Raw genomic sequence first — 25,787 nt, forward strand, 5'->3', positions numbered from 1 at the left:
TAGCAGCTAATATTTTTCCTGTCATCATCGTTCACACTACACTTTCAAATGAGCCTTACTAGAGATTGCACTTTCGACCTCGCACTCAAGGGATTCCTTGTCAGTGCTGTACACATGCCTTTCTTTGTTTCATAAAGTCGAAATTTTTCCTCATTTTTGTGTTGTTCATAACAATAACAATGACTTTTAGAGGATGTGTTCCTTCGTCAGATTGTTTGTTACATGTGTGGTAAATATACAGTGAAAAAGCAGCAACGAAATATTACTGATTTAGTGAAGAAAAAGTTTACTATGCTTATTTTGAAATTAAATTAGGGGATCAAGACAAGTCTTAAGCTCCCCACAAAGTTTGTTCAGTTTGTGTAGAAGAGTTAGGCAATGGAGTCAAGGTAAGAAACAATCATTCTATTTTGGCATTCCAATGGTGTAGAGGGTGTCAATAAAAATCACAGTGATGACTGTTATTTTTGTTCTTGCAATGTGCAAAGTTTTAACTTGAAAAACAAAAAGGAAATTGCCTATCCCAACCTGCCATTAGCGATCCTCCCTGTACCCCATAGGCTGGATATACCGGTGCCTACTCTACAAGCTACTCTGGATGATGTTTCATCAGCCAGACACAACGCTTCAACTGTTTAGTAGTGAGGAAGATACTGATGGCAATGATCCTGTCTTAACCGAACCTATGCTTGTTAATCAATCTTGAGTTGAACGATTTTGTCCGAGACTTGGGGCTTCCAAAACACTCCGCAGATCAAGAGTAAAGGAGAAAAATTTGTCGTCGCCTGGTACATCTTTTTCTTGGTATCGAACCAGAGAAAAAGAATTTGTGTCATATTTTTCTCAAGAAAGTAACTTAGTATTTTGCAAGAACGTTCCTGGAGTGATGTCAGGTTTTAATATTAAGTATGTTCCAGATGATTCGAGAATTGAAGACTTTTTATAGATTCGTCCAAAAGAAGCTTGAAAGCATTACTGTTACATAATGACAAGTTTGCTTCAGTGCCTGTTGGGCATTCAGTTCATTTGAGGAAAAGCTACGAAACTCTTCAGCAGAGCGGATATACTAAATACCGATGTTTTCTATGCGAATGGGACAGACGTGACAGAAAACAACATTACGTTAGGCAAGATTGGCCAGTTCGGAAACTGTTCGGGTCTGGTAAAAAGAGCATAGAGAGAAAGTCTTATGGGTTTAAAAAAAAAAAAAAAAATCCAACACTTCACATTAAATTAGGACTTATGAAACAATTTGTTAAGGCATTGCCAAAGGAAGGCGATTGTTTTAAATATCTGTGTGAGCAATTTCCTCGTTTGTCTGAGGCGAAGTTAAAAGAAGGTGAATTTGTTGGACCTGACACTCGAAAACTTTTGAGAGATGGCAACTTATCACGAAAATGAATGAAAAGGAAAAAGCAGCTTGATTATCTTTTAAGCTTGTTGTAACCGGTTTTCTCGGGAACAAAAAGAATCCTAACTACGAGTCCTGGAAACTTTCAAGCAGTTGGAATGTAACATAAGCCTGAAAATCTATTTTCTCCATTTACAACTTGACTAATTTCCAACAAATCTTGGAGCCGTCAGCGAGGAGCAAGGGGAGAGATTTTACCAAGATATTTAAAAAAAAAATCGAAAAAGATATCAAGAAAGATCTAACACAAACATGATAGCAGATTACTGTTGGATGTTGAAGAGGGACGATTCACAACGAGCTCACAACAGGAAACGCGTTAAAAGAAGTTTTGTTGGAAAGCGTAAACATTTTCATAAGGATTTATAACCATGGTAACTACGCTGAATGTGTATGTTTACTTAGTTTTTAAAGTGTTCTAATGCAGTAAAATTGCGTTAGTTAAAATATTTATCCAAGTAACAACAACAAAATTAGTTAACAATAGCGCTTTTTTTGCTAATTATTCCTAAGGTACTACCAAATTTTGTAGCAAAACCTTACGTGATGGAGAAAAGCGCATTTCATTTTTGAAATTAGCGATAAAAAATGCATTCAAATAAGCTATTACAGTCAAAATATTTTTTAATTTTTTTTTTCAGATCTGTTTTTTTCTGAAATTAACGTGGAAAGGTGTCGAAAGGTTTGTACAAGTGTTGTTGGTACGGTTCAACATTGTATTGAACAAGAAGGCGGGCATTTTCAAAATGTTAATTGACCTCAATGAGTGGAGTGGTTTTGTTGTTTTCATAGTGCAATACTAATTTTTCAGAAACGACTGTACTTTATTTTATATATTTAACAGGTGTAATAAATTTTAGTAATTAAAAACGGCGTTACTTACGCCGCACCCTGTGTATAAGGTATTAATGAACTATACCGACAAACTAAAAGAGGTGATTTCTCACATCAGAATAAGAAAGGGGAAAAGAAAAGTTCACATGAACCTGTGAGGAAAAGTGTACAGTTTCAGAGCTAAGGCTGTCCAAAATCTCCGAAAAACTAAATTTGAACACGCGCTATTTTGAATTCGAGAAACAGTGAACCGGCGATCCATAGTATCGTAAAGGAAGTCATGCAATCCAAAAATGCATAGTTCATCAATATGCAATGGCTGTGCACGGGATTTTTCACAGGGTATAATTTCCAGATATACTCTCAACAGAATTCTCATATGAGGTGCAAAGTGGGTTAAAGGCAAGCCTTGACGACAATGAAGAAGGAATGTTTTGACGGGAACTCGGAAATGTTTAGGGACCGCCAGCTCTACAGATCTTATATTCGAAACGAACACGTGCTGTGATGTATTTTGTCACCCTTTTTCTTTCCCCCACATTTAACCGTGAAACAGAACATAATAGCACACTTTATTCTGAACACGAGGGATTGTGGCGTTGACGGTCTCTAACACTCTGACTTCCCGCCGAAGCATTCTGTGCCCACTTGCCTTTTGCCTACTTTGAACCCAATGATGATATCAGCATATCCGAGGATTCTATTGAGGGCATGTTTGGGAATCATACCCTGTAGAGAATCCCTTGCACACTCACTGCACATTACTGAAATATTCATTTTTGAATTGCGTATGTATAGTTTCATTTACGCTGATATGGACCACCAATCTACGGTTTCTCTAATTCGAAACAGCGTGTGAAATTTAGCTTTTCGACGGTTTTGAGCTGAAACTGCATTTTCCCCACAAGTCCATATAGACATCATCTTTTATTTTCACGTAAGGACTCAATTCTTAATAGTGTGTCGGTGGGGATGATAAATGAACCGAAGAACAACTCAAATAGGAAATGCCATGGGACACGTCGAATGGTATTAACGCGGTGTTTCCCAGGGCTGCCCTTCATGGGGGACTAGGGCCAAACTTCGAAATTTTTAATGGAAACATGGGTCGAGTGATACCTTGTTCGATAGATCTTCAAACACTAAAAAGCATCGTGGCAAAAGGTTTCTCATGTGAGTCACCGTTTTCAAAATGGCCGTCAAGACATGGTGCCTGTATCAGATAAAACGTCCAGTACCACTAATATAAGAACGGTTGGAGATAAATTAACAGAATAAAACTCGTATAGGAAATTACAGAGGGTATTTATCATTTCACGGCTCGAGAATGATGCAACAGAGAAAAAGATGATTAAAGTAAAAGTGTCATAATGCAAATGAGGGAACCTAATTCTTAGAAAATTATCTTTCCGAACTCCCTCGGCGAGTGAAGAGTGAAGGAATGGTAAAATCTCAAATTAGAATCCCACTTTTACTTGTAATAGGTATGGTTTGTGTGAAACGTTGTGTACAAGTGACTGGTACTGTAATTAATAAAATAAGGTGAAATTAGGTTTGAAAAGTAACAACCATTTGTATTCCAAAGTGTGATTTGATGGGAAAAAAGAAGCAACTGAAATGCTAAGCAAAGGATTCAATGATACATTATGTTAATTATTATGCTGGTTATGTTAATTTTTAGTTTTCATATTAGTCGTATTGGACGTTTTATCTGATACAGTCACCATGTTTTGGCGGCCATTTTGAAAACTGACTTTTTTTTTTTTTTTTTTTTGCCACAGTGCTCTTTAGTTTCTAAAGATCTATCGAAGAGATATCACTCGACCCATGTTTCTATTTACACTTTTGAAGGTGCACCCTGGGCTCCCGTGAAAGGCGGCCCTGAAGGATACCGATATAACATCATTCAACGTGCCCCATGTCATTTTTCTGTTTCACTTTTTGTTCTGTTCATTTATCTCTAACAGTTTTCATATTAGTGGTACTAGACGTTTTGTCTGATACAGGAACCATGTCCTGGCGGCCATTTTGAAAACGGTGACGGTATGAAAAATCTTTTGCCACAGTACTCTTTAGTTTTTAAAGACTTATCGAACCAGATATCACTCGACCCAAGTTTCCATTTAAATTTTTGAAGCTAGGCCCTCGGCTCTCATGAAGGGCAGCCCTGGTGTTCACCGCGACAATACCATTCGATGTGCCCCATGACATTTCTTATTTGAGTTTTTGTTCGGTTCACTTATTTTCAACCATTTTCAAGATATTTCCGTGGAAAGATTAAAATGGGCTATCCTGTATATATATCGATAGCTCGTTATTCCCCTTAAAACGATAATTCTTATAAATGATAGACACGAGTCCATTTAATAGTGGGATACTGAATTTTTCGCATAATATTAACCCCTTCCCCAGCTTCCTCCTCAGGATACACAGTTTAATCAAAGTATTATGACGAATTCCTAAATTAGGAATTTGAATTAAGAATTAGATTTCTGGGCTTTCGATATTTATGATCATGTTAGCTAGTCACGTATGAGAGATGACGTCACTCGGCGATCACACAGTCCGGGGAATTGGGGAGGAAGGAGAGAATGGGAAAGGAAAGAAGCGACCTGAGACCATTATGGGAGGTATCATCCCGGCATTTGCCTGGTGTGAATGAGAAAATCCCACAAGAAACACTTAATCAGGATGGCTGGCCTGAAAAAGCTTTCACACCTTTTTGATAGTGTATCCCCACCAGAAATCGAATCGGGAACACTCGCACCAAAAGCGAGAGCGCTAGCAACTACGCTACGTGGGGTCACAAGCTCCTCAGTTAGGTCATGGTCATGTAATAACAATAATCAAAATCGGTTTAGCGGTCTAACAGGAGTTCGCGGGCAAAACATAGTTACATTTATTTTTATTTGCATAAGCAAAAGGTAGTAAAACATTGTATCTTCTTTTGTTTCAAGTAAGTGATATTACACAGCCAAGACTGTGATAGCCAGAACACTAAGACAGAGAAGGCTGAGATTACTTTTTGGGGAGAGGAGGCTGACCTGCGTTCAGCTTACATTCGTACTATATATCAACAAACAACTGAAAGATTTAAGTGGTTGAAGGTGTTCGAAGGACTTAGCCCCACTAGCTACGATCCTGGAGATAGCTCGAATATACTTTTATTTTGTCAAATATATACGAACAACGAAAAACACCCATATTTAATTTTCTGCGTCTGGTCACTAAAACACCAACAATGTTTACTTTGACAGAGTTCTATATAATGACAGAACCTTGTCATCTTATTGAAACATGAATTCCTAGATGAAAGGTTCTAGGTCCTAGATGACTGCTAAATCATCGTTGACATAAAGCATGTCTTTTGCATTTCTTGAAAGAATCGAAGTCTACACTTATTCATTACTAAGGTACTGTCGTATTGTGAGCTGTATCGAAAATATATCTTTAATAATGTTTAAGTTATAGCAAATAGAACTTTCAACAACTGTATCTCGAAATGTAGGCGGATGCAGTTAGAACCCTGTCAAACTACGGCCGCGAAAACACTGATGTAATTATTTCATATTGTACAGGAGACTTAAGAAGCTTGAATCTATCTTCAAAAATTCCGTTTCAAAGGGAGGAAGAGGAATATTTCTATAATTTTCCTCCATAAGCACATCAACGTTGTCGATCTAATCACGGAAAAACGGCTGAACCGTTTGAAATGAATTTTTGAACATAGCAACTGGATCGAGGTAATTTTTATCATGCTAAATTCATTAAAACGCGTATCCTACAGGGAATGGAAGAAGGTTTAGAATGTATTCCAAAAATAGATTATCTCACGAGCCCCTCATGTTCGGAAGATGGCACTTCGTATATAACCTCCTTAATTATAAATAAGTAGCCATGTGCTCCAGTCTTAGAAAATTCTCCTTCTAGCAGATTTTTTTGAAGGCAGCATCTGGATCGAGTTGGGTATCTATCTTTTCATATCCATTCACTTACGCATTCTAATGGTAAGGAAAAGACGGTTGAAATATACTTCCCATATATTTGCCATACATTTATTCTTCCTGTGCTAAGCAGTACTGCCATCTCTTTTCCTTATCTATTATTCTTATGTCTTAGCACATAAGAATAGAAAATGGCAGTGTAACGCCCCTATATAAACGATTCTACAATTGTATCATTAGCACAAGTTACTACTTACCTCTTGTAATTCTTTTGTATTTGGCAACCCTGCCGAAACATCATGTTCGCGGGTTCGCGCAAGGGATTCTGGGTACTCGAAGCTGAACAAGAAGACGCAATGGTAACATTAACTTTTGTGTGTTAGCAAAAACTATGTCAAATCTCTATTTACATTGGCCATCGTCATATTTAAAAGTGTTTTTGCTCTACTTCATACTCTAGTGAACTGCTTCACACGTTTTTCATATGTGCCACTAATTTGCATAGTGAAGAATTCTGAATGGAGTTGGGTAATACTCATTAGCCCTAGCTACCACGTGAGCCGTCGTTGTGTAGGTGCACGTTTTTAGGTTGGACGGTATCCTGTTATATCATCATATTCTGATATCTAGTGTGAACCATTCCCGAAGCGGCCTGGTCATCATGTTTTTAGTGGCCTGTATTTTTAACTTGCATCTTGATCTAATGTACTTAATGTCCAGCTAAATTTTTAGCAGCGGGGCCCCCAACTCATTCGCAATGTCCGTGAAGCGAGGCGAAAGTAAACACTCTCTTCATCTGTACTATTCAGTGATATCCGTGCCTTTATGTAATATGGAAGCATCAAGAGTTTATGGTAACTTCACCAGTAACAACATAACACTCTGGGAGTGGAATCCAGAACATCGTTATCATTGTGAGTTATTTGAGTGGCAAGTATGGCTACAGGGTTATCATTTGTTCATACTATTTCTGCTCATGCTGTTTAGCCACTTAATCGCACGTAACCTTGTAATCTATGTGATCCATCACTTTTGGGTGGCTATTCAAGAAGTTAAGAACCTATCATCGCTCCAAATGGTTAGAGTGAAACTCTGTGCATAGGCTCACACATGGAATGTTAATCAATAAGAGTTGATATATATATATATATGTGTGTTTTCGTTAATCCACTATCTGTGATCTCTACAAAGTGTTCAGTTCTTATATTATCGTTATGATGTTATAATCTTACTACCTATCAGTTAGATTTCAGTTTATAATCCTAAATAAGCATATTATCATCGTTTCCCAAGCTGTCCAGTGAACGTCATGGATTGGGTGCACACCAGCTCCCACCTGCCCAGACCGGGTTGTGTAAACGTGAAGAAATCTTCTTGTGTCTAATCTTCTAGGCCATATAAATTAAAGGAAACTCTCCACCACAGTGATCATTCATCTCGTCCGAGTTTCTGTGCATTGTGTGTGCTTTGAGCAGCAGCCAGTGTGTATATCATTTATTGTCCTATAGGAATGTGTTCCGTTAATAGTGAAAGTGCATTTGTGTAAGGTATAATAATTTCTGCTTGTTTAATACCTGTTAAAGGGGTAAGTACCCTGTGTTATGAGTGCCCGCCTTCGTAGCAGGCTAACCATAATTCTGCTTTGTACAGAATTATCTTTACTATTGTTGATTCATGGAATCGTGTTTACATAGCACCCTTATGTGGATTTGCTGATGCACGTCTTAAGAATGTATTTTCTACAAATGTCTATTAGCACTTATCAATGCTGAAGTGCGTCATAGGAATACCACTAGCTACATGAATGTCTAGTTAACCGCTATTCAATGAGTTTATCACTGTCTGAAACATAAATACGTTTTCCATATTTAAGAGGTACTTGGCCATCTAGCACAAGTTGATCAGGAATGTTGTCCTTTTGGTTTGCTATGTTAAGGTCACCATAGCATTAACTTTTGTCAGTTCATATTGATCACTTTATGGTCTTTCCCTTTTAATTTTTGTCCGAGTGTGCCGCTACATGACGATTACATGGGTTTTGTTAATCAGATCATTATGTCTATATAATTATGACGTTCATTTGTGCCTAGCGTCTTGACCGAGGCTTGGTTTTTAGCAACTCTTTGTCCGGTCTATTTATGATGTTTCATAACTACATTTGTCTAATCTGTCTATCCTTAGCCCACTTTTATGCCCTCATTCAGTTAGGACAAGTCATTTGTTTTATGTTTATACGCGAAGTAAAGAAACCCTATCTAGCATGATGTTTCTTTGGGGTTCATTATTGCTATGGTAGTTACTCATAAGCATGTCATGTTGCATTTTTAAGTCTTACATAATTGGTGTAAACCCGACTAGTCGTGGTAAGTAAGTCTATATTCTGCTCGAGCCATTTATCCTATTATCTGTTAAGGTCATAATAAATTACTCATTATGCCATTTTATTATATATATATATATATATATATATATATATATATATATATATATATATATTTTCCCAATATTTTGATGGGTGTGTTTAATCACGTATCATTATTTTCAACTAAGGTGTAGTTATATCGTGGGTGTAAGTTTATTCAGTTATGTACCTGAATAAGTTACGAAGTATAACATTGCAGAGGGTTCTCAGAAGTCAGTCGCAATTGTAATCTCAGTATAATTTTGTTGTCATATTTGGTAAGATCGACTACTCTTAAATTGTGATAATTCTTTCAGTTAAATAAATGTTGCAACACCCTACCATAAGTGTTATATTTGTAAGGTCAACACTACTGTTTCTTCTTTCAGCGTTCGCATTCTCATGAGATACGCATAGGTAAGGAAATCACAGCACAAGAGAAGGGCTGTTTTCTGTGCGCTCGTAGAGTGTGCAGGGGGCAGTCTCGCACATGTTGGATCCGTTTGCCGTTGTACTAAAGTTTTTTTTTTGTTTTGTTATTATCGCATTACTTTAACACAGTTTATTCCTGTGTTAGCATCTTGCTTTATTCTTCTCCTGTGTTATAGGTTGATCACAGGTGGCGACCCCTACCATATACTTATCATCTCACAAGTAAACCTTACGTTTGGGTGAATCGAGTTGCTGACTGAGACACATATGAGAAAGTAGTACTAAATTTAGTCAGTATTTCAGTGAAGTTGTAGCTGCGAAGCTCCAGGGGTTTAGGAGATACAGCTACCAGAACATCACATGGAAGTACACAATAGTCTTCATACTGTTGGAGGTAAAAGCTCTGTAAGACCTCTTGTAACGACAAAAGGTGAATAACAAATATATGGGTACATATTAGGACTAGGGAGAAGTCATATAGTAAGGGTATACCTGACGGCGGCCATCTTGAAATCCGCCATTTTGAATTAAGGTTAAGTTTTTAAAATAGGAATAGGGTCATTTGATACATGATTTAAGGCGCAAATTTAATCAGAAGAACAATGGTGACGTTAATTTTGATTTACGCGCAATTGGTAAAAAGTTACAGGGAAATTAAATATTGTTGCAGCATATGTATTAGTCCTTTACCTCACCTTGTAAATTTTGTGTTAATGACAATAATTATACAAAAAGCAGGTGGATAAATTAGGTCTATGGTAAGAGTTGCCTTGATGGCGTCCATGTACAAATCCGCCATTTTGAAACAGACAAAAGTTTTAAACAAAACGCATAACAGTGACACCTTATTAATAGCAAATTTTACCATAAATCCAACGGTATAACCATTTTTGCTTTATCATTAACCAGCATTTGTTATCGCATAAACAAGTTGTTAATTTAAGGAAAAATGACCAAAGTGGAATTGAGTCATAATTGAACTTGGATCTTTCTTCCAGAAAAGTCCTCAATTAGTACAATCAATATGTAGTTCAGAAAAGAGTGCATGACTTGCACAAATCCTCTGCTCACAGTGAGCACACCTGACAAGGCAATGGATTTGAAAATGGCCGCCATCGAGGCAACTCTTACCATAGACCTAATATTTATCCACCTGATTTTTATATAATTATTATCATTAACACAAAATTTACGAGGTGAGGTAAAGGACTAATACATATGCTGCAACAATATTTAATTTCCCTGTAACTTTTTACCAATTGCGCGTAAATCAAAATTAACGTCACCATTGTTTTTCTGATTAAATTTGCGCCTTAAATCATGTATCACATGACCCTATTCCTATTTTAAAAACTTAACCTTAATTCAAAATGGCGGATTTCAAGATGGCCGCCGTCAGGTATACCCTTACTATATGACTTCTCCCTAGTCCTAATATGTACCCATATATTTGTTATTCACCTTTTGTCGTTACAAGAGGTCTTACAGGGCTTTTACCTCCAAGTGTATGAAGACTATTCTATACTTTCGTGTGATGTTCTGGTAGCTGTATCTCCTAAACCCCTGGAGCTTCGCACCTACACCTTCACTGAAATCCTGACCAAATTTAGTACTACTTTCTCATATGTGTCTCAGTCAGCAACTCGATTCACCCAAACGTAAGGTTTACTTGTCAGTGCTCCGGTACTGAGCAATCAAACTTAGCTGTAGCCTGCCAGGGATTGGGCCCTCTGGGGCGCTACAGCAGAACTGTTACTAATGTAACTGTTATCAGACAATTCACAAGTTTACAAAACTATTATTGTGACCGATTACAGAAAACATAGAACATTATTCATTGTTAAGTATAATTGCCAAATACACTGCATAAAGCTTTGCTCATACCAAACAATACAAGTCAATGCAAATTCTCACAGTCAGTAACTAGTTACTTCTGATATGCTCGGAAGGCGACGTTCGTAGTGTTGAATTAACACACAAGTAACACTTGTAGTCGCTAGAGTAGTAGTCATTTTGTGTAGTTTCAACACCTCAGTTTTTGCTGTGTATATATAAATTTTAAAAGAATATATGCTCGCTATGCTACACAATCCAGAATTTTTGTAGTTTGCAAAATGGTAGCATATTCTACATGTGTATACTATATTTTAATTCTTTACTGATTAAAATCCTTCAAAAGAATACGTACTGTAATAATTTCTTTCGTCCAATTACTGTGAAATGAATTCTGAGAATTACTGTGACTACCCATTCTTATATGTTGGCAGCGTAATAAATAATGTACTGCTACTACCTGTCATGTGTGAGAAACGTCTTGGAATAAACACACACATCAGGAAACTCTCGATTTCGTTTTTATTCTAACACTGCATAATAAAGAAATCTGAAACCGCCGTAGTCTACCAATTAAAAGAGAAACATTATTTAAATTGTATTCCGTTTAAAAAAATCAAGTACAAGTCATTTAAATTATCAACAAAAGTAATTATTTAGCCCTGCAGATGAGTATAAATAATATATATTACTCAAAAAACCTACGAATAGCTATGTGTCACAAGTGCTCAGAACTAGCAACTCAAGACAGAAAATTGAAAACCGTTCTTGTCAGTTAAAGACTATACTGTAGTACGTGATATCTGTAGGCTGATCAGATGAGGTATACTCATTAAGGCAATTCCGCCGGATTAACTATTTTATATCAACTTACACTAAATAGAAATTTAAAAGAAGAAAATTAAAAATTACATTAACATTCCACACGATCAACAATGTCGATACTTAATTTCCAACTCTAACTACAGAAAAATATTAAAAAGTCACGAATTAATGTAATCATTTCTGGTTTATTTCTATCTTGTAAATTGAAAGTTATAATTTACGGCTTCAACTGTTCTCTTGCTTTTAAAGGAAATAATCTCACACTCAAGTAATTTCAAATTTATACAGCAATTCGTATTAACACATTGTTCTTCATAAGAAATCGTCAAAATCATCATCATCGTCATCATCACCATCAACAACCATAGGCTGGTAACAAAAATAAATATATTTTATATATTAAAGACTGGAAAGACAAATCAAACTACAATGTAGCCCATTAATAACGAAATTGTTAAGTTAAAAATTTAAGTAATTCATTATATCCGGATGTTATATTCAAATTCAACTGACTATTAAACAGACTGAAATTCAGCTAAGGCTGCTCTAGAAGTTCGCTCTTATCAGTAAAATAATAATAATTCAACAAGAATAAAAGAACTAAATTCACTAAATCTATATTATAAAATTGACCCGACTGATCTCGATCAAATTTTCAATATAGGTGAGGATCCTACCTGGGATGTTTATTATTTCACTTTGACGGAACAACGTAGGGGACGGGTAGGAGGGGAGATATACAAATATATATATATATATATATAAAAGTGACTCTGTTCGTGAGTTATAACTCTTGAAACACCCGACCGATCTTAATCAAATTTTCAACATAGATGAGGTTCGAACATGGAAAGTTTTTTATCATTTCAATTCGACGATAGAACTTAGGGCAGGGGAGGAGAGGAAAGGAAATACATAAAAATGAATAATAACTCTTGAATCACACGACCGATCTCAACCAAACTACTTTCAACATAGATAAGGTTCGGGCCTGAGATGTTTTCATCATTTCACTTTGACGGTGCAACATACGGGAGGGAAAGGGGGCAAAGATATATATATATATATATATATATATATATATATATATATATATAAAGAAAAGTGAAAGTAATTGTCTTTGTGCCTTCATCACTCTTAAACCACCCAACCGATCTCGATAAAATTTTCAACATAGATGAAGTTCGGAACTGGCATGGTTTTTTCATGATCAAAAATGATCAATATTAATGCTGAATCTATAGTTTTCGGAGTTGCTGAGAAGAATAGTGAAACTTTTGATGCTGTTTAATTTCAAATTCAGCCTCGTAATTTGGGGAAGGAGGAGGGAGGAGACACATAGAAATGATTGAAAATGACCAATATCAGTGTTGAATCCATAGTTTTCGGGGAAGCTGAAATGAACAGTGACACTTCCGATGCCATGCTCTGCAACATAGGGGAAGGGATATATATAATCATTGAAAATGACCGATATTAACACCAATCCATAGTTTTCGGAGTCACTGTGATAAACAGTGACAATTCCAATGTCGTTTAAATACAAATTCAGCGACGCAACATGGAGGAGGGGGAGGGGAGGGGGAGAAATATAAAAAACGATCGAAAATGACCGATATCAGACAGCGCTTTAGCAATAGTAGAAAGTGACTAACTAACAGAACATCTTTTAAATTTAAGCCATCGAAGCGGGTAATTGATGCTAGTATGACATAAATAAATAATACGAAGATCAAAAAGATAATAATGATAACAATAAATTTGATTTTTTTTTATTTTTTCGAGTTTAGCGCTCTTTTCAGCAGCGAGGCTATATGACACGTGGACCTACAGCTTAACGTAAGATTCGAATCACATGAGCTCAAACAGAGAATCGAACCCGGATCTTCCACGCAAAAGGCGCGTACGCTAACCGATTAGCCACGAGGAAGCTCAAATAATAATAAAAACTTCGACACGATCTGCACTACGTGGAATAAAAAAAATAATTATATAGGAAAAAGTATATGTTGTATCATGATATAACAAATGTGCTAGACCAGTGTTTGCCAATCTTTCTGATGTCGCTGACCTCTTGTACCGACTGTTAATTCTACGCGGTCCTCCATGGCATAAAAAAATGATCTTTTAAAATACATTTAATATCCTAAAAAGACAGTGATAAATTGCAATTTTACACACTGAATATGTAGTTTTTGACAATGCAAATAATGAAATAAAATGAAATCTTTAAGTTTTATGTCCCACGGTTAGGCTAAAGGAGACAGTGATGATGAGAAATGAATACAATGGTGGAGTGAAGAAAGTGGAAGGAAACGGGAGAATCCCGAGAAAAACTACGCACACGGTGTTTGTCCACCACAAAGCTCGCTTGGCGCGAGCTGGGATCGAATATGACAATGCAATACTGCTACAAATGAACATATTCGAAAAAATACTATCATACTAGTTAGGCCTAATATTATGAATTCAGCATTTATCTAATGTGATGGGTAATGCATCTTTAAGCTTATTGGTTATTTCTTGTTTTAACTTTTGATATTCTTCTCAATTGTCTGAAACCTACATAATGAACATTTCAAATATTTCAGATGTGAGCAATGTGATAAAGTTTAATGAAAATCAAATGTAGATCCGAGGACCACAGATTGATAAACACTGCTAGACAATACCTGCTGATTTTTCAACAAGAAAAAAGATGAAGTCTTTTTCACATGTATAATCACTGCTTGACATTTTCTTGAGTCAATGTGTTCACTGCTCTTGGAACTAATATGGAAAAACATAGTTTGTATTTGTATATCAAATTTTGCCCAACAAGATGCATACAAATGAATATCTGATCATTGTATGGCCTTATGATATAAGTACTGCGAACGTTTGTTTCCAAGATATTATGAATAAAATAGCAATAACGCAAGCATCTCCGCTTTAATAGCGTTTGACTATTATTCGTATTCAGTACTTTGTAATATGTTCTTTTACAAATCCGAAAGTATATATACATATAATTACTTTTTATACTGCGCTATAGCAATAAAACAAAAGAGGAATAACACATTCAAAAGGTAATATTTTACAGGTCTTTTACTTTATGAATGCGATTTGCTACAGTAAATACTTCATTCCACTAAACAGAAATGTACTATTTTCAATTCAGTTTCTCAACAAACAAAAGTTCTAACTCTTTCACAGGGGGAGAATGAGGAATATTTAGTTAATATTCTTAGATCTGTCACATTGATTTCACTAAATTATGAGTTCCTACTAGGAATATATAATGCACTTTTGCATTCCTTCGAATCATCAGTCAAAGCATTTTTTCCAATCTTCTTGAGACATCTCCATAATATGGTTTTCGAACGCTTCAACGGCTTCTTCCACTGACGAAAATCGTTGTCCACGCAATTTATTCTTGACATTCGGGAACAAGAAGAATCCACTGGGTGCCAAATCGGGACTGTACGGCGGATGACTCACCAATTTGATTTTTTGAGTCTTCAAATGGTCGGTTGTTAGAAGACGAGATGTGTGAGAGCTAGCATTGTCTTGAGGAAGAATGATCCGACGGCCCTTGTTTGTTTTCCGTATTTGACCGAAGATCTCCGGCAAACAAATTATTGTGTACCATTCAGAATTGACCGTTGTACGTTTCTCTAAAGGCACAGTTGCCACATGACTAGTGCTCCCGAAAAAAAAAAAAAAAAAGCGACAATTTTCTTCGATGTGTTTCATGCGCGAACAACTTTTCTTGGATTTGATTCATCTTGAAACACTCAGTCGACTGCTGTTTGCGTTCCGCCTCATATGCATATATCCATGATTCGTCACCTGTTACAATCTCAAATACGTCTTTTGAAGCACCGCCATTGTATTTATTGAGCATTTGTGTGCACCAATCGACGCGAGCTTCTTTTTGAGTTTTTGTCAAATTATGTGGGATCGAACGAGAACAAACCTTTCTCACAGTTAAATGATCATGTAATATTTTATATATCCTGGTGGAACGAATGCCTTGGATTGCCTCAATCTCACAGTATGTCACATGACGATCTTGCAGTATTAGGTTTTGCACAGGATAAATGTTTTCTTGAATAACAACAGATTTTGGACGACCTTCGCGAATTTCGTCAGTGAGCCAATGGCGGCCACAAGTAAAATCGTTATACCAGCGTTTCACAGTGGCAAAGGATGGGACTTCATGGCCAAATGTGGAAGTAAGTTGGTCGATGCACTCTTGTCTTGATAATCCACGTCTAAAATCGTAATAAATCATCGCACGAAAATTTTCACAAGTTAATTCCATTTTTCTGTTGTCACACAATCTTCAAGTCAACGTAAACAACACCAATAAAGCTACTGACAAAACATTTGAAGTATCTTAAGGTCAAAAATGTCAAACGTTTCTATGAGAAAAAAAGAAATAAAGAAAAAAGCACCTAACTACAATCAGTATTGCCAAGGCTCAAAATATAAATAGTGGCCCTCGTTCACAGAATTATGTAACTGCAGTTACAAGGATCAGCGGTATGCAATGAAAGTAACAGTGGACCTAATACTGATCTCTGAGGCACTCCTCTGTCTACGTAAAGAAGCTCGAATGTGAAATCTCGTGCTATTTTAAGATATAACTCCTACTACCTTCACAATAAGTCAGATTGGAACTATGGACTGACAACAGAAAGTTGTGGTGCAAGTCATGTGATCTGAGTGAAAGAACACAGACAAAAAAGTGTGTATGGCTGTTCTGAGAGTGGACTGGGAAGCGAGGTAATTAATGCATCGGCACTGTACGCCGAAGATTTTGGGTTCGAATCCCCGTCTAGCCACGAATCCTCGGAAACTTTGTGTATCATTAGGTATAGTAAGCCTATAATTCTGAGAGTCGTCAAATATATATATCTGTAATTAGAAGTGTTCGTTCTTCGCACGAGAAGAATAAGATGTAATAAATAAATATAGAATCGAAATATGAATATTGTAGAAATTTCCTCCTAACATTTTACATTCAGAAACGGACTTTTTAAAAACGCTGAAACGTGTTCGGTAATTTTTAATGAAGAGATTGTATATTGAACATCACATCTCCAACTTTAGTGAATCCACACATTAATCACTTCCTGAGTGAAGAAAGTAGAATTTTAATATTACAGGAACGGTGCTCTCTCTCCCTCTCAAGAGCGGCATTTTTTTAATTAAGAGTTTATAAACCAAATACATACATTCAACTTAAGCGAGTCTTCATATTTAGCATTTTTTGAATAAATTATCGAAAATTTGAATATTGCAGAAAATTCTCACATTTCACGATATATATATACGTATATGTGTGTGTGTGTGTGTGTGTAAAGTTACTGTAGACTGTACAGTAGGGTGTATCGAAAAAAAACTTTTTTTCGAAATCCGGTTACGGCTACTGCGGATTTTTGGCCAAATGGCATCAATAAAACGTATAAAAAATCTCAACTCGATCAGACAACTCCTTCTGCTGCCGAGTAGAGCCCAAATATTAGAAAAATCAACAAAAGATTCACTTTTCAACTGATTTTCCAAAAAATAATTTTTAAATATTTCCTATATTTTTCGGTCTTTTAAATTATTGAAATATCATTGGAAAGGAGAAATAAATACATAAAACAAATTTATTACGGTTATTTCTGTACACCACAAGCATAAAAACCTAGTTAATTATTTGTAAAAATGCACTGATTTTCTGGCGTATCGTACAATTAAATTTTAATATAAAATTATTGAAGTCTCTTGAATAACGAAGAAAACACTTTAATGCTAAATTCTAAGAGCAGTAATAGTATAAATAATTTGCTCCCAATGCCGTGTGCATCTGCTTATCACACTAGATCACCTGCCGCCCACCTCTCCCCGAACGCCTCTTCTCTTGTACTTGCCCAGATGAAAGGATCTGTCTTATCAGTCGCCAGTAGTCAACCAGCTGTGTCGAACGTGATTGTCGCTGCTTGATTTATTTATTAGTGCTGTAGGAAATTTTAACTAAATAATTTGTTTTCGTGTGAAGTGCAGTATGTAGAAGTGAGAACAGTGTTTCAGTTGTGTTAAGTACTTTTTATTAGGAAGAGAGTGACAGATACGCTGACGTTACGGCATCGACAAGTTTGTTACTGTCTGACGTTAGGAATAGCATTATTGGGACACCCAAGGAATTGGGTAGAACACAGCTACCAACCGTTGAAATGTATTGAGACAATACCTATGGGAGCGAGAAGAAAAATGAGAATTTCGGGATCCCGGAAAGAGCCTTCAACAAAGGATTTATCTTCTATCGTCGCCAGGAAGATTGTAGAAAATTGAGATTACGCCTCAATCTTGTTGTTCTTTGATCTAGAAGAAAAGGCGTCTCTAGCACTGGCACTTTTCTTCCTTTTTCGCAGTTGCAGGCAAGAGGATCGGAACACTTACAAAAGGCTATATGAAATGAAATATTTTTGGCAGACTGTTGAAAATCAGCAATTCGTTTCGCAGAAGTTTGGAAACCGGACTCTGCTGAGTTTTGCAAGTCACGGACAATATTATGGTACTTCAATATCATTGCAACAATCCTTCTGACACTGAAAATTGCTTCGCCGCTGATTGAGGCGTAATCTCAATTTTCTACAATCTTCCTGGCGACGATAGAAGATAAATCCTTTGTTGAAGGCTCTTTCCGGGATCCCGAAATTCTCATTTTATCTTCTCGCTCCCATAGGTATTGTCTCAATACATTTCAACGGTTGGTAGCTGTGTTCTACCCAATTCCTTGGGTGTCCCAATAATGCTATTCCTAACGTCAGACAGTAACAAACTTGTCGATGCCATAACGTCAGCGTATCTGTCACTCTCTTCCTAATAAAAAGTACTTAACACAACTGAAACACTGTTCTCACTTCTACATACTGCACTTCACACGAAAACAAATTATTTAGTTAAAATTTCCTACAGCACTAATAAATAAATCAAGCAGCGACAATCACGTTCGACACAGCTAGTTGACTACTGGCGACTGATAAGACAGATCCTTTCATCTGGGCAAGTACAAGAGAAGAGGCGTTCGGGGAGAGGTGGGCGGCAGGTAATCTAGTGTGATAAGCAGATGCACACGGCATTGGGAGCAAATTATTTATACTATTACTGCTCTTAGAATTTAGCACTAAAGTGTTTTCTTCGTTATTCAAGAGACTTCAATAATTTTATATTAAAATTCCCGGCGGGAGCTCATGTGGTTCGGATTCCACGTTAATCAGTAGGTCCACGTCTCATATAGCCTCGCTGCTGAACGGGACGCTAAACTAAAATCAACTCAACTCAACTCAATTTATATTAAAATTTAATTGTACGATACGCCAGAAAATCAGTGCATTTTTACAAATAATTAACTAGGTTTTTATGCTTGTGGTGTACAGAAATAACCGTAATAAATTTGTTTTATGTATTTATTTCTCCTTTCCAATGATATTTCAATAATTTAAAAGACCGAAAAATATAGGAAATATTTAAAAAATATTTTTTGAAAAATCAGTTGAAAAGTGAATCTTTTGTTGATTTTTCTAATATTTGGGCTCTACTCGGCAGCAAAAGGAGTTGTCTGATCGAGTTGAGATTTTTTATACGTTTTATTGATGCCATTTGGCCAAAAATCCGCACTAGCCGTAACCGGATTTCGAAAAAAAGTTTTTTTCGATACACCCTACTGTACAGCAGTTAGTTTGAAACTTATAAAACAAATGTCAACAATTGGGAAGTTTCAATTGAAATGTTAAGGGAAAGGGAAGTCTTATTCCATGGTTGAATAATTGTTGCAAATAGGCAAACAGAAATGGATCCTTTAGCCTACAATCCATAGGGGTGGGCAGGGCCTGGGCATTTAAGAGGACAGCAAGCTAGGCTGTGCGCAGAGGCAGCAATACCCTAAATCCGGTCCTGATCTACGCTAATAATTACAACTCAATGCATGGTGAATTAATGTATACCTAGGTATATACGTTTACTTCCCATTGTTTTAACACATAAACTTCTGGAGAGATTTCAATGAAACCTTACCTCACGAAACCTTCCCTACTGGAATGTCAGGATGGTTATAATCTATCATGCTTATTTTCCATGACTTCACTACAACGACGTAAAAGATAAAACAGGTTGTCTACTAAAATTCCAAAATGAAATTTCGCGACCTTTTCTTTACCAAACCATAAAATTTCGAAACATTCAAAAACTAATAACAATACCAATATTCTTTAGCACTTATCTATGTTATCTCTACTTTCAAAGGCTGTTCCCTGGAGCGATAAAAACTTGGTGTCTTATCATAGTTGAATAAATTGTTTAGATGCGTAGGTGGTTTCGGCAATGCGATGCGACTTCATCGCCACTCCTCAATGACAATCTCAAGAGCGAATTTGGGTGCGAATTAGGGCGATAGGACAGTGCTTTGCTTGCGATTTGGTAGCGTCTAAAGCCGACCATAAATAATTTTGGCAGTGAATTTTTGACGTTTTATAGAACAAAATTTCAAGTCTCTACTTATACGTGTAAGAAAAAATCGTTACCCAAAAGCTAAATTTCTTGAATTTTTCTTGACTTTCATGACAGTTTTCTGATTTCGTTACTTTTTCGTGACCGATAGACTCCCTGTAAAACAAGGATCAAGGAGTATGGACAAGTAATAACTAATTCCTTTTCGTTCCTTTATTGCCTAACGATTTACATGAAATGGGGTGGATCTACTTTTTCAGGTAAATAAATTCACATGAGAATTCTTATTGCCTTTACAAGTTATTCAGAGAAGTTATTCCGACTCAGAAGATAAATAATTACCATTAATCCTACGTTTTACTGCCAAACAAGACGACAAATAAATAAATAAAATAGTAAGGAGATACTAGGAGACCACAAGAAATAAAACAGTTTCGAGTATAGATGCTGTGTGTGCAATTAAGGTAAAAGCTAAAACTTTCATAAGAAAAATATAGTTGTACTTACCTCAGCAGATTCGAGATCTTTGTTGTACGACTTGGGAGGATACCGCATAGCCTTCACACTCTGGTTGTGAATATCAAGGCAGAAAGTGATTCGTTGGTGGAAGGCTAATTGTGGTTCTCTTGTGCAATAGATGTCCGTAGTTTCCTTGCTCTGCATATAAGCACGCTCATGGTCTAGTGTGGCTTCAATCACACCATCACGAATAGCCTGAAAAGTAAGTATTACCAACATGAACTTTAGATACAGAAAGTAAATGGTATTTACAACTCTTTTCTTATAAATACTAGAAAACTAACAAGACAATTCACTCAACTCGGGAATCAGTGACTCATGTAAAGGCAAGCTTATCATGGTGTCCCTAGAAAGCATGCTGCTAAACAGTATCTGAAGATCATCGGACAACATGGCACCTGTATTGTGTGTGTTATCACAGTCAGTCTGCAATGCTAGTCTAGGGCGTCAGTGTAGGGCGACGCCAGAAAACGCCTATTACGCAGAGTTAAATCACTTCGAGGGTGGGTATATTGTGAGAATGCCAGAGGGCAAAAAATTGCTCCGCTGAATTGCTGCTCGAGTGGTTCACCAGTGGTATATATATATATAGGGGGAATCCACAAATTAGATTTGCCCTTCCTCTAGTTCCTGCGAAGCACTGTAACGAATTATTCAGATCGCCTTAACTGATAGGATGACAAACACCACCGGAATGAGCCATTGTGGCCCTCCTTGTGAGCGCACGAAATCTGAACAATCGATTGTTCAAGGCAAGTCTATAAATCCATGTTCCTCTCCCATGATTCACCTGATATCTGCTTGTCCCCGATAATGTCTTCTGTAGTGTTGGAAGAGATTGTAGAAGCGTGGCAATGGGGAATGGAGGACATTTCTGTTTCTGACACAATTGAGATCATGTACGTGTCCGTAGACGTGCAACTGAGCAGGAAAATCCAGCATGTGTTCGTACATATCATACAGGACCTACATCTGATACACTGGTATGGATGCAATAAACTACTCATCCTACTCGCCTCTTGTCTTCATTCACGGAAGTATGACTTGTGCGATGTAGTTCGCGACGTCGTCAATCGTCCTCCGACCTCACATGGATACTTCGTGGAACCACATCTTACAGCAGAATAACACGTGCCCAAATATCGACAAGGTAATCCAGGGTGCTCTACTTGGTACATGCCTTCTACCCTGGCCTGCTACGTCACTTCATTGTTTTTCCAATGGTATTTGTCTCATATCTGTACCACCTGCACTTCGCTAGAATCCTAACGTTCTCACGATTTGATACACGTAATGTTGGAAATATGGCCAAAGTTGGCATACGGAATGGAATACCATATTTCTAATCATACATCATTATGTGTTTAAGAAACATATATCATTATGTGTGCACATTATCAGAATTTTCAAAAATGGTCGCGCAATCAACTTGTGGTAAATCGGACGATTTTAGGTAAAATGACCCTACTCTATTCTTAATTATCTTATCTCTAATCCTTAGCAGGATATTTTCATTGCATGCAGGCAAAATTTAGGGTAATCCTCAAAAACTTATTTCACTATTATTATTATTATTATTATTATTATTATTATTATTATTATTATTATTATTATTATTATTATTATTATTATTATTAGAGTTCGTATAAGTTCTTTAAAAATACTAAATTTCAGTAATAAATTTTGAAGTAATTTATGGATTAACATAGATTTTTCAGTATTTTTAATACATATTTGTTCTGAAATTTGAAATTTCAAATTAATATGTATTATTATAAATATTTTGCTAAACTATATTTCTAATTTTTAAAATATAAGAGTACATGTTATGTTATGAAATATCAATTAATATATTCTAAAAATGTATTAATTAAATATCAGGAATTACACTCTGTTTTCATTTGAACAAAATTTGAAATATAAGAGAGAAAATAACGTTCATGTCAGCTTGAAGAGATGTCGTTCTCGGTTTGCTTTATAAAACTTTTCTTCTCTTACAACGTCATGTAATTTTCAATATTTATTGAAAATGCCGTATTTCATTCCGAAGTCTCATTATTGTTCATTTTTCAAGTTTTAAAAAAAAGATATCATCATTTGACTTAGATAAGCCAAACCTGTTTATTATTATTATTATTATTATTATTATTATTATTATTATTATTATTATTAAAGACAAAGCTACTATGATCAAAGCACCATGAAAGATACTTCTGAAATTCACACGTGTGACGCACCATTATCCCCTTTCTTCGCCCTCTTAATTTTTAAAATATACTACTATTACCATACACATCTGAAATATCGAATGAAACAATGTAACTCAACATAGATCTAGAAAATATACATACCTTTGCGACAATGAACTCTGCATCCTCTGGTGAGTCCAACATCAGTTTCTTCGAAATATCATTTAAAGAAATGCGTGAATATGAAAGGCTAATGGAACGGATTGCGGTTTTGATTACGTTGTGCCTTAAACGAAGAATAAGGGTGAAAGTGTAATCAGATTGAAACTGTGTTCCGAAGTTCTCCAAAACTTCAGAAAATCGTTGCAAGTTACCCATTCTCACAGCTAAAATAAAACAAAAGAATAAGAAACATTAAAAGAGATGAAAGTAGCAGCAACACTTACATGATGACAGCTAATTTACATAGAAAAAGACTAAATGGTTAAAACTTTAAAATACAAGAATTACGCACGCATGAAATTCACTTAAAACTGTTTCTAGTATGTGTTGATAAGACCGAACTAATAAAAACTTGAATTACATCATACAAACAGTACAGTTATCTTTTCCTAGGTATTATTAATGAAGTCGTCGTACCGAAGGAATTGGGCTAATTTCAATTCTAAGATACAGATAATACACAAAATCAGGTATTAGTTACGTAATTACTATAGATCGATGTGTTACTAACTGTAAAGCCGTTTTTTGTTATGCTAGTCCCCTCAGTCGCTTTAAATTACTAATTACTAATTAAAGAGAAATGTTGTCAGAAAATAAATTACTGTTTAATAAAACTCTAAATTAGCCATAAAATCAACTACATCCGTTAGCAAAAAAGTACACTCACCCCACATATTATTTTTGGTCAATTACTTAAGGATCAATGAACCGAATTGTGAGAACGGCTTTCAATGAGAGTTACTTGTTCTCTACTACGTCGGTTGAGTTGATGAGCTGATTTTAGTTTAGCGTCCCTTTCAGCAGCGAGGCTATATGAGACGTGGACCTACTGATTAACGTGGAATCCGAACCACATGAGCTCCTGCCGGGAATCGAACCCAGGAATTCTTGACAAAACAATATACTCGGGAGGTGAATATGTACTTTCACATGGGACTGTACAACATGATACTAAATACGTTTAGCCATATAAAATGACAATATTAACCGATAAATCAAATTTGATTCATGATGAAATGTTAGCATTTATCTATCTATCTATCTACAGAGTGGCCCAAAAGTAGGTATACAGACCAGCATCCATCAAGTATGACATTTAAATTTATTAATATAATTAATTTATTTGCTTTGGTTTGTTCCAATCTTAAGGTATAAGTGAAAATAAATTAAGAACAAATAAGGAAGAAACTAGATCAATACCTGTAAGGATAACAATAAGTGAATTATATAAAATGTCACGACCGACCAGTACGGGACTGTATACCTACTTTTGGGCCACCCTGGATATATGGGTTCAAAATAAAATTCACCACGGAATCCCACAAATTCAATGGACTAGAAGTTTGAAAGAGTATTTTTTGATACTGGACGTGCGTTTAATTTGGGTTTTTATTTGACGTCCGTTTAAAGCACCTAGGCTATATGAGAGAGGACATAATGTTTTTAGTTAGATTCGAACTACTACTCAGGTTTGAATTCGAGGCAAGTACACCCAACGGGATTCGAACCTTGTAATACGCGCACATAAAGAATGACTACATACAACACACTAAAGTCATAGACGCTTACGTTTTAGCCTCGAAACGAAAAGGAAGAAAAATACTAGAGATACGTCTAGTCGTGTGTCACTATTTGTCATTTACTGTGTCCTCTTTTTATTGTATTATTCATGGTTCCCATTGAGACTCATGTGTTCAAACCATATGTGTACTATAATACTAAGTGTGGTTTTTGAACATTATCACTTACAAAAGTACAATAGCTATCATGATCACCTGCACTTCAATTGACAGTTTGTTTAATAGAAAAGCGACAGATCAAAATATATCAACTTTCCAGAAAAGCGAAAACTGCAGATTAACATTAGTGGACAAATGAAGGGAGCGAAAAAAAAAAGAAAAAAAAAAGAGAGCGAGCGACAGAAAATGTGAACTTTCACCTGCGATGTTTTTACGCAAAATTCCCCTAGCCTTTAGAACCACTTTCAACATATGTCAATAAGGGTCATTTTTCAGTTGTGCCACTTTTCTATTAAAAAGTAATACAATGTACCTTCATGCAATTATAGAATATCCATACCGGACTTCGTATCACATAAATTTGATCGGCAACAACCACATAAATACATATTTTTATAAGTACTGGCTCGAAGAAAGGAACTAGCATAACTGCAGATATTATTTTATTCACTTGGTTGAACTAAAAGTATTAAACAGCATCCAAGTTAACAATACCTGTTCTTGACAATCTTGAGTTGAGTTGAATGAGTTTAATGTCCTTTCAGCAGCGAGGCTATATGAGACGGGACCTATTGATTAACGTGAAATCCGAACCACATGAGCTCCCGCCGGGAATCGAACCCGGGTCTCCCACGCCAAAGGCGTGTACGCTAACCGCTTAACCACGAAGGAGCTCTGTTCCTGACAATATGTTATTACATAATTCACAAAAGAACTTTAATGATCGAAATAAAACTGTTTACCTTGTGTTAGCTGGAAGTACGGAGCCAAAGCCCGTCTCATTGTATTATGTCGAAATACTTGTCTCTCTGGGATGTCTCCAAGTAACAGTTCTACTGTTACGGCCAACTTCTGCACCTGAAATGAAATGTAATATTGCAATACGATAAAATGTAGTGAAATGTAATATTGAAATACGATAAAATCTGTATAATTCCAGAAAGAAAAGAACAA

General features: G+C 36.1%; 1 protein-coding gene across 3 annotated transcripts in view; it reads right to left on the reverse strand.

Moving 5' to 3' along the window:
- Rpn3 (regulatory particle non-ATPase 3) overlaps positions 1–25,787 on the reverse strand; it is a 120,909-nt gene that overhangs the window by 55,106 nt on the left and 40,016 nt on the right. For 2 of the 3 annotated variants that reach the window (XM_081736003.1, XM_081736004.1), the window contains 3 exons: positions 25,577–25,691; positions 23,035–23,258; positions 20,672–20,878 (listed from right to left, as the gene is read on the reverse strand). In XM_081736003.1, the coding sequence (XP_081592129.1) occupies positions 20,672–20,878; positions 23,035–23,258; positions 25,577–25,691 (546 nt within the window). Of the gene's footprint in view, positions 1–11,845; positions 12,050–20,671; positions 20,879–23,034; positions 23,259–25,576; positions 25,692–25,787 lie in introns of those variants that run through there. The other variant, XM_081736005.1, reaches the window with a different exon arrangement.

The sequence above is a fragment of the Thermobia domestica genome, chromosome 13 (assembly GCF_964235325.1).
Source record: "Thermobia domestica chromosome 13, izTheDome1.hap1.1, whole genome shotgun sequence".
In the NCBI taxonomy this organism is placed as follows: domain Eukaryota; kingdom Metazoa; phylum Arthropoda; class Insecta; order Zygentoma; family Lepismatidae; genus Thermobia; species Thermobia domestica.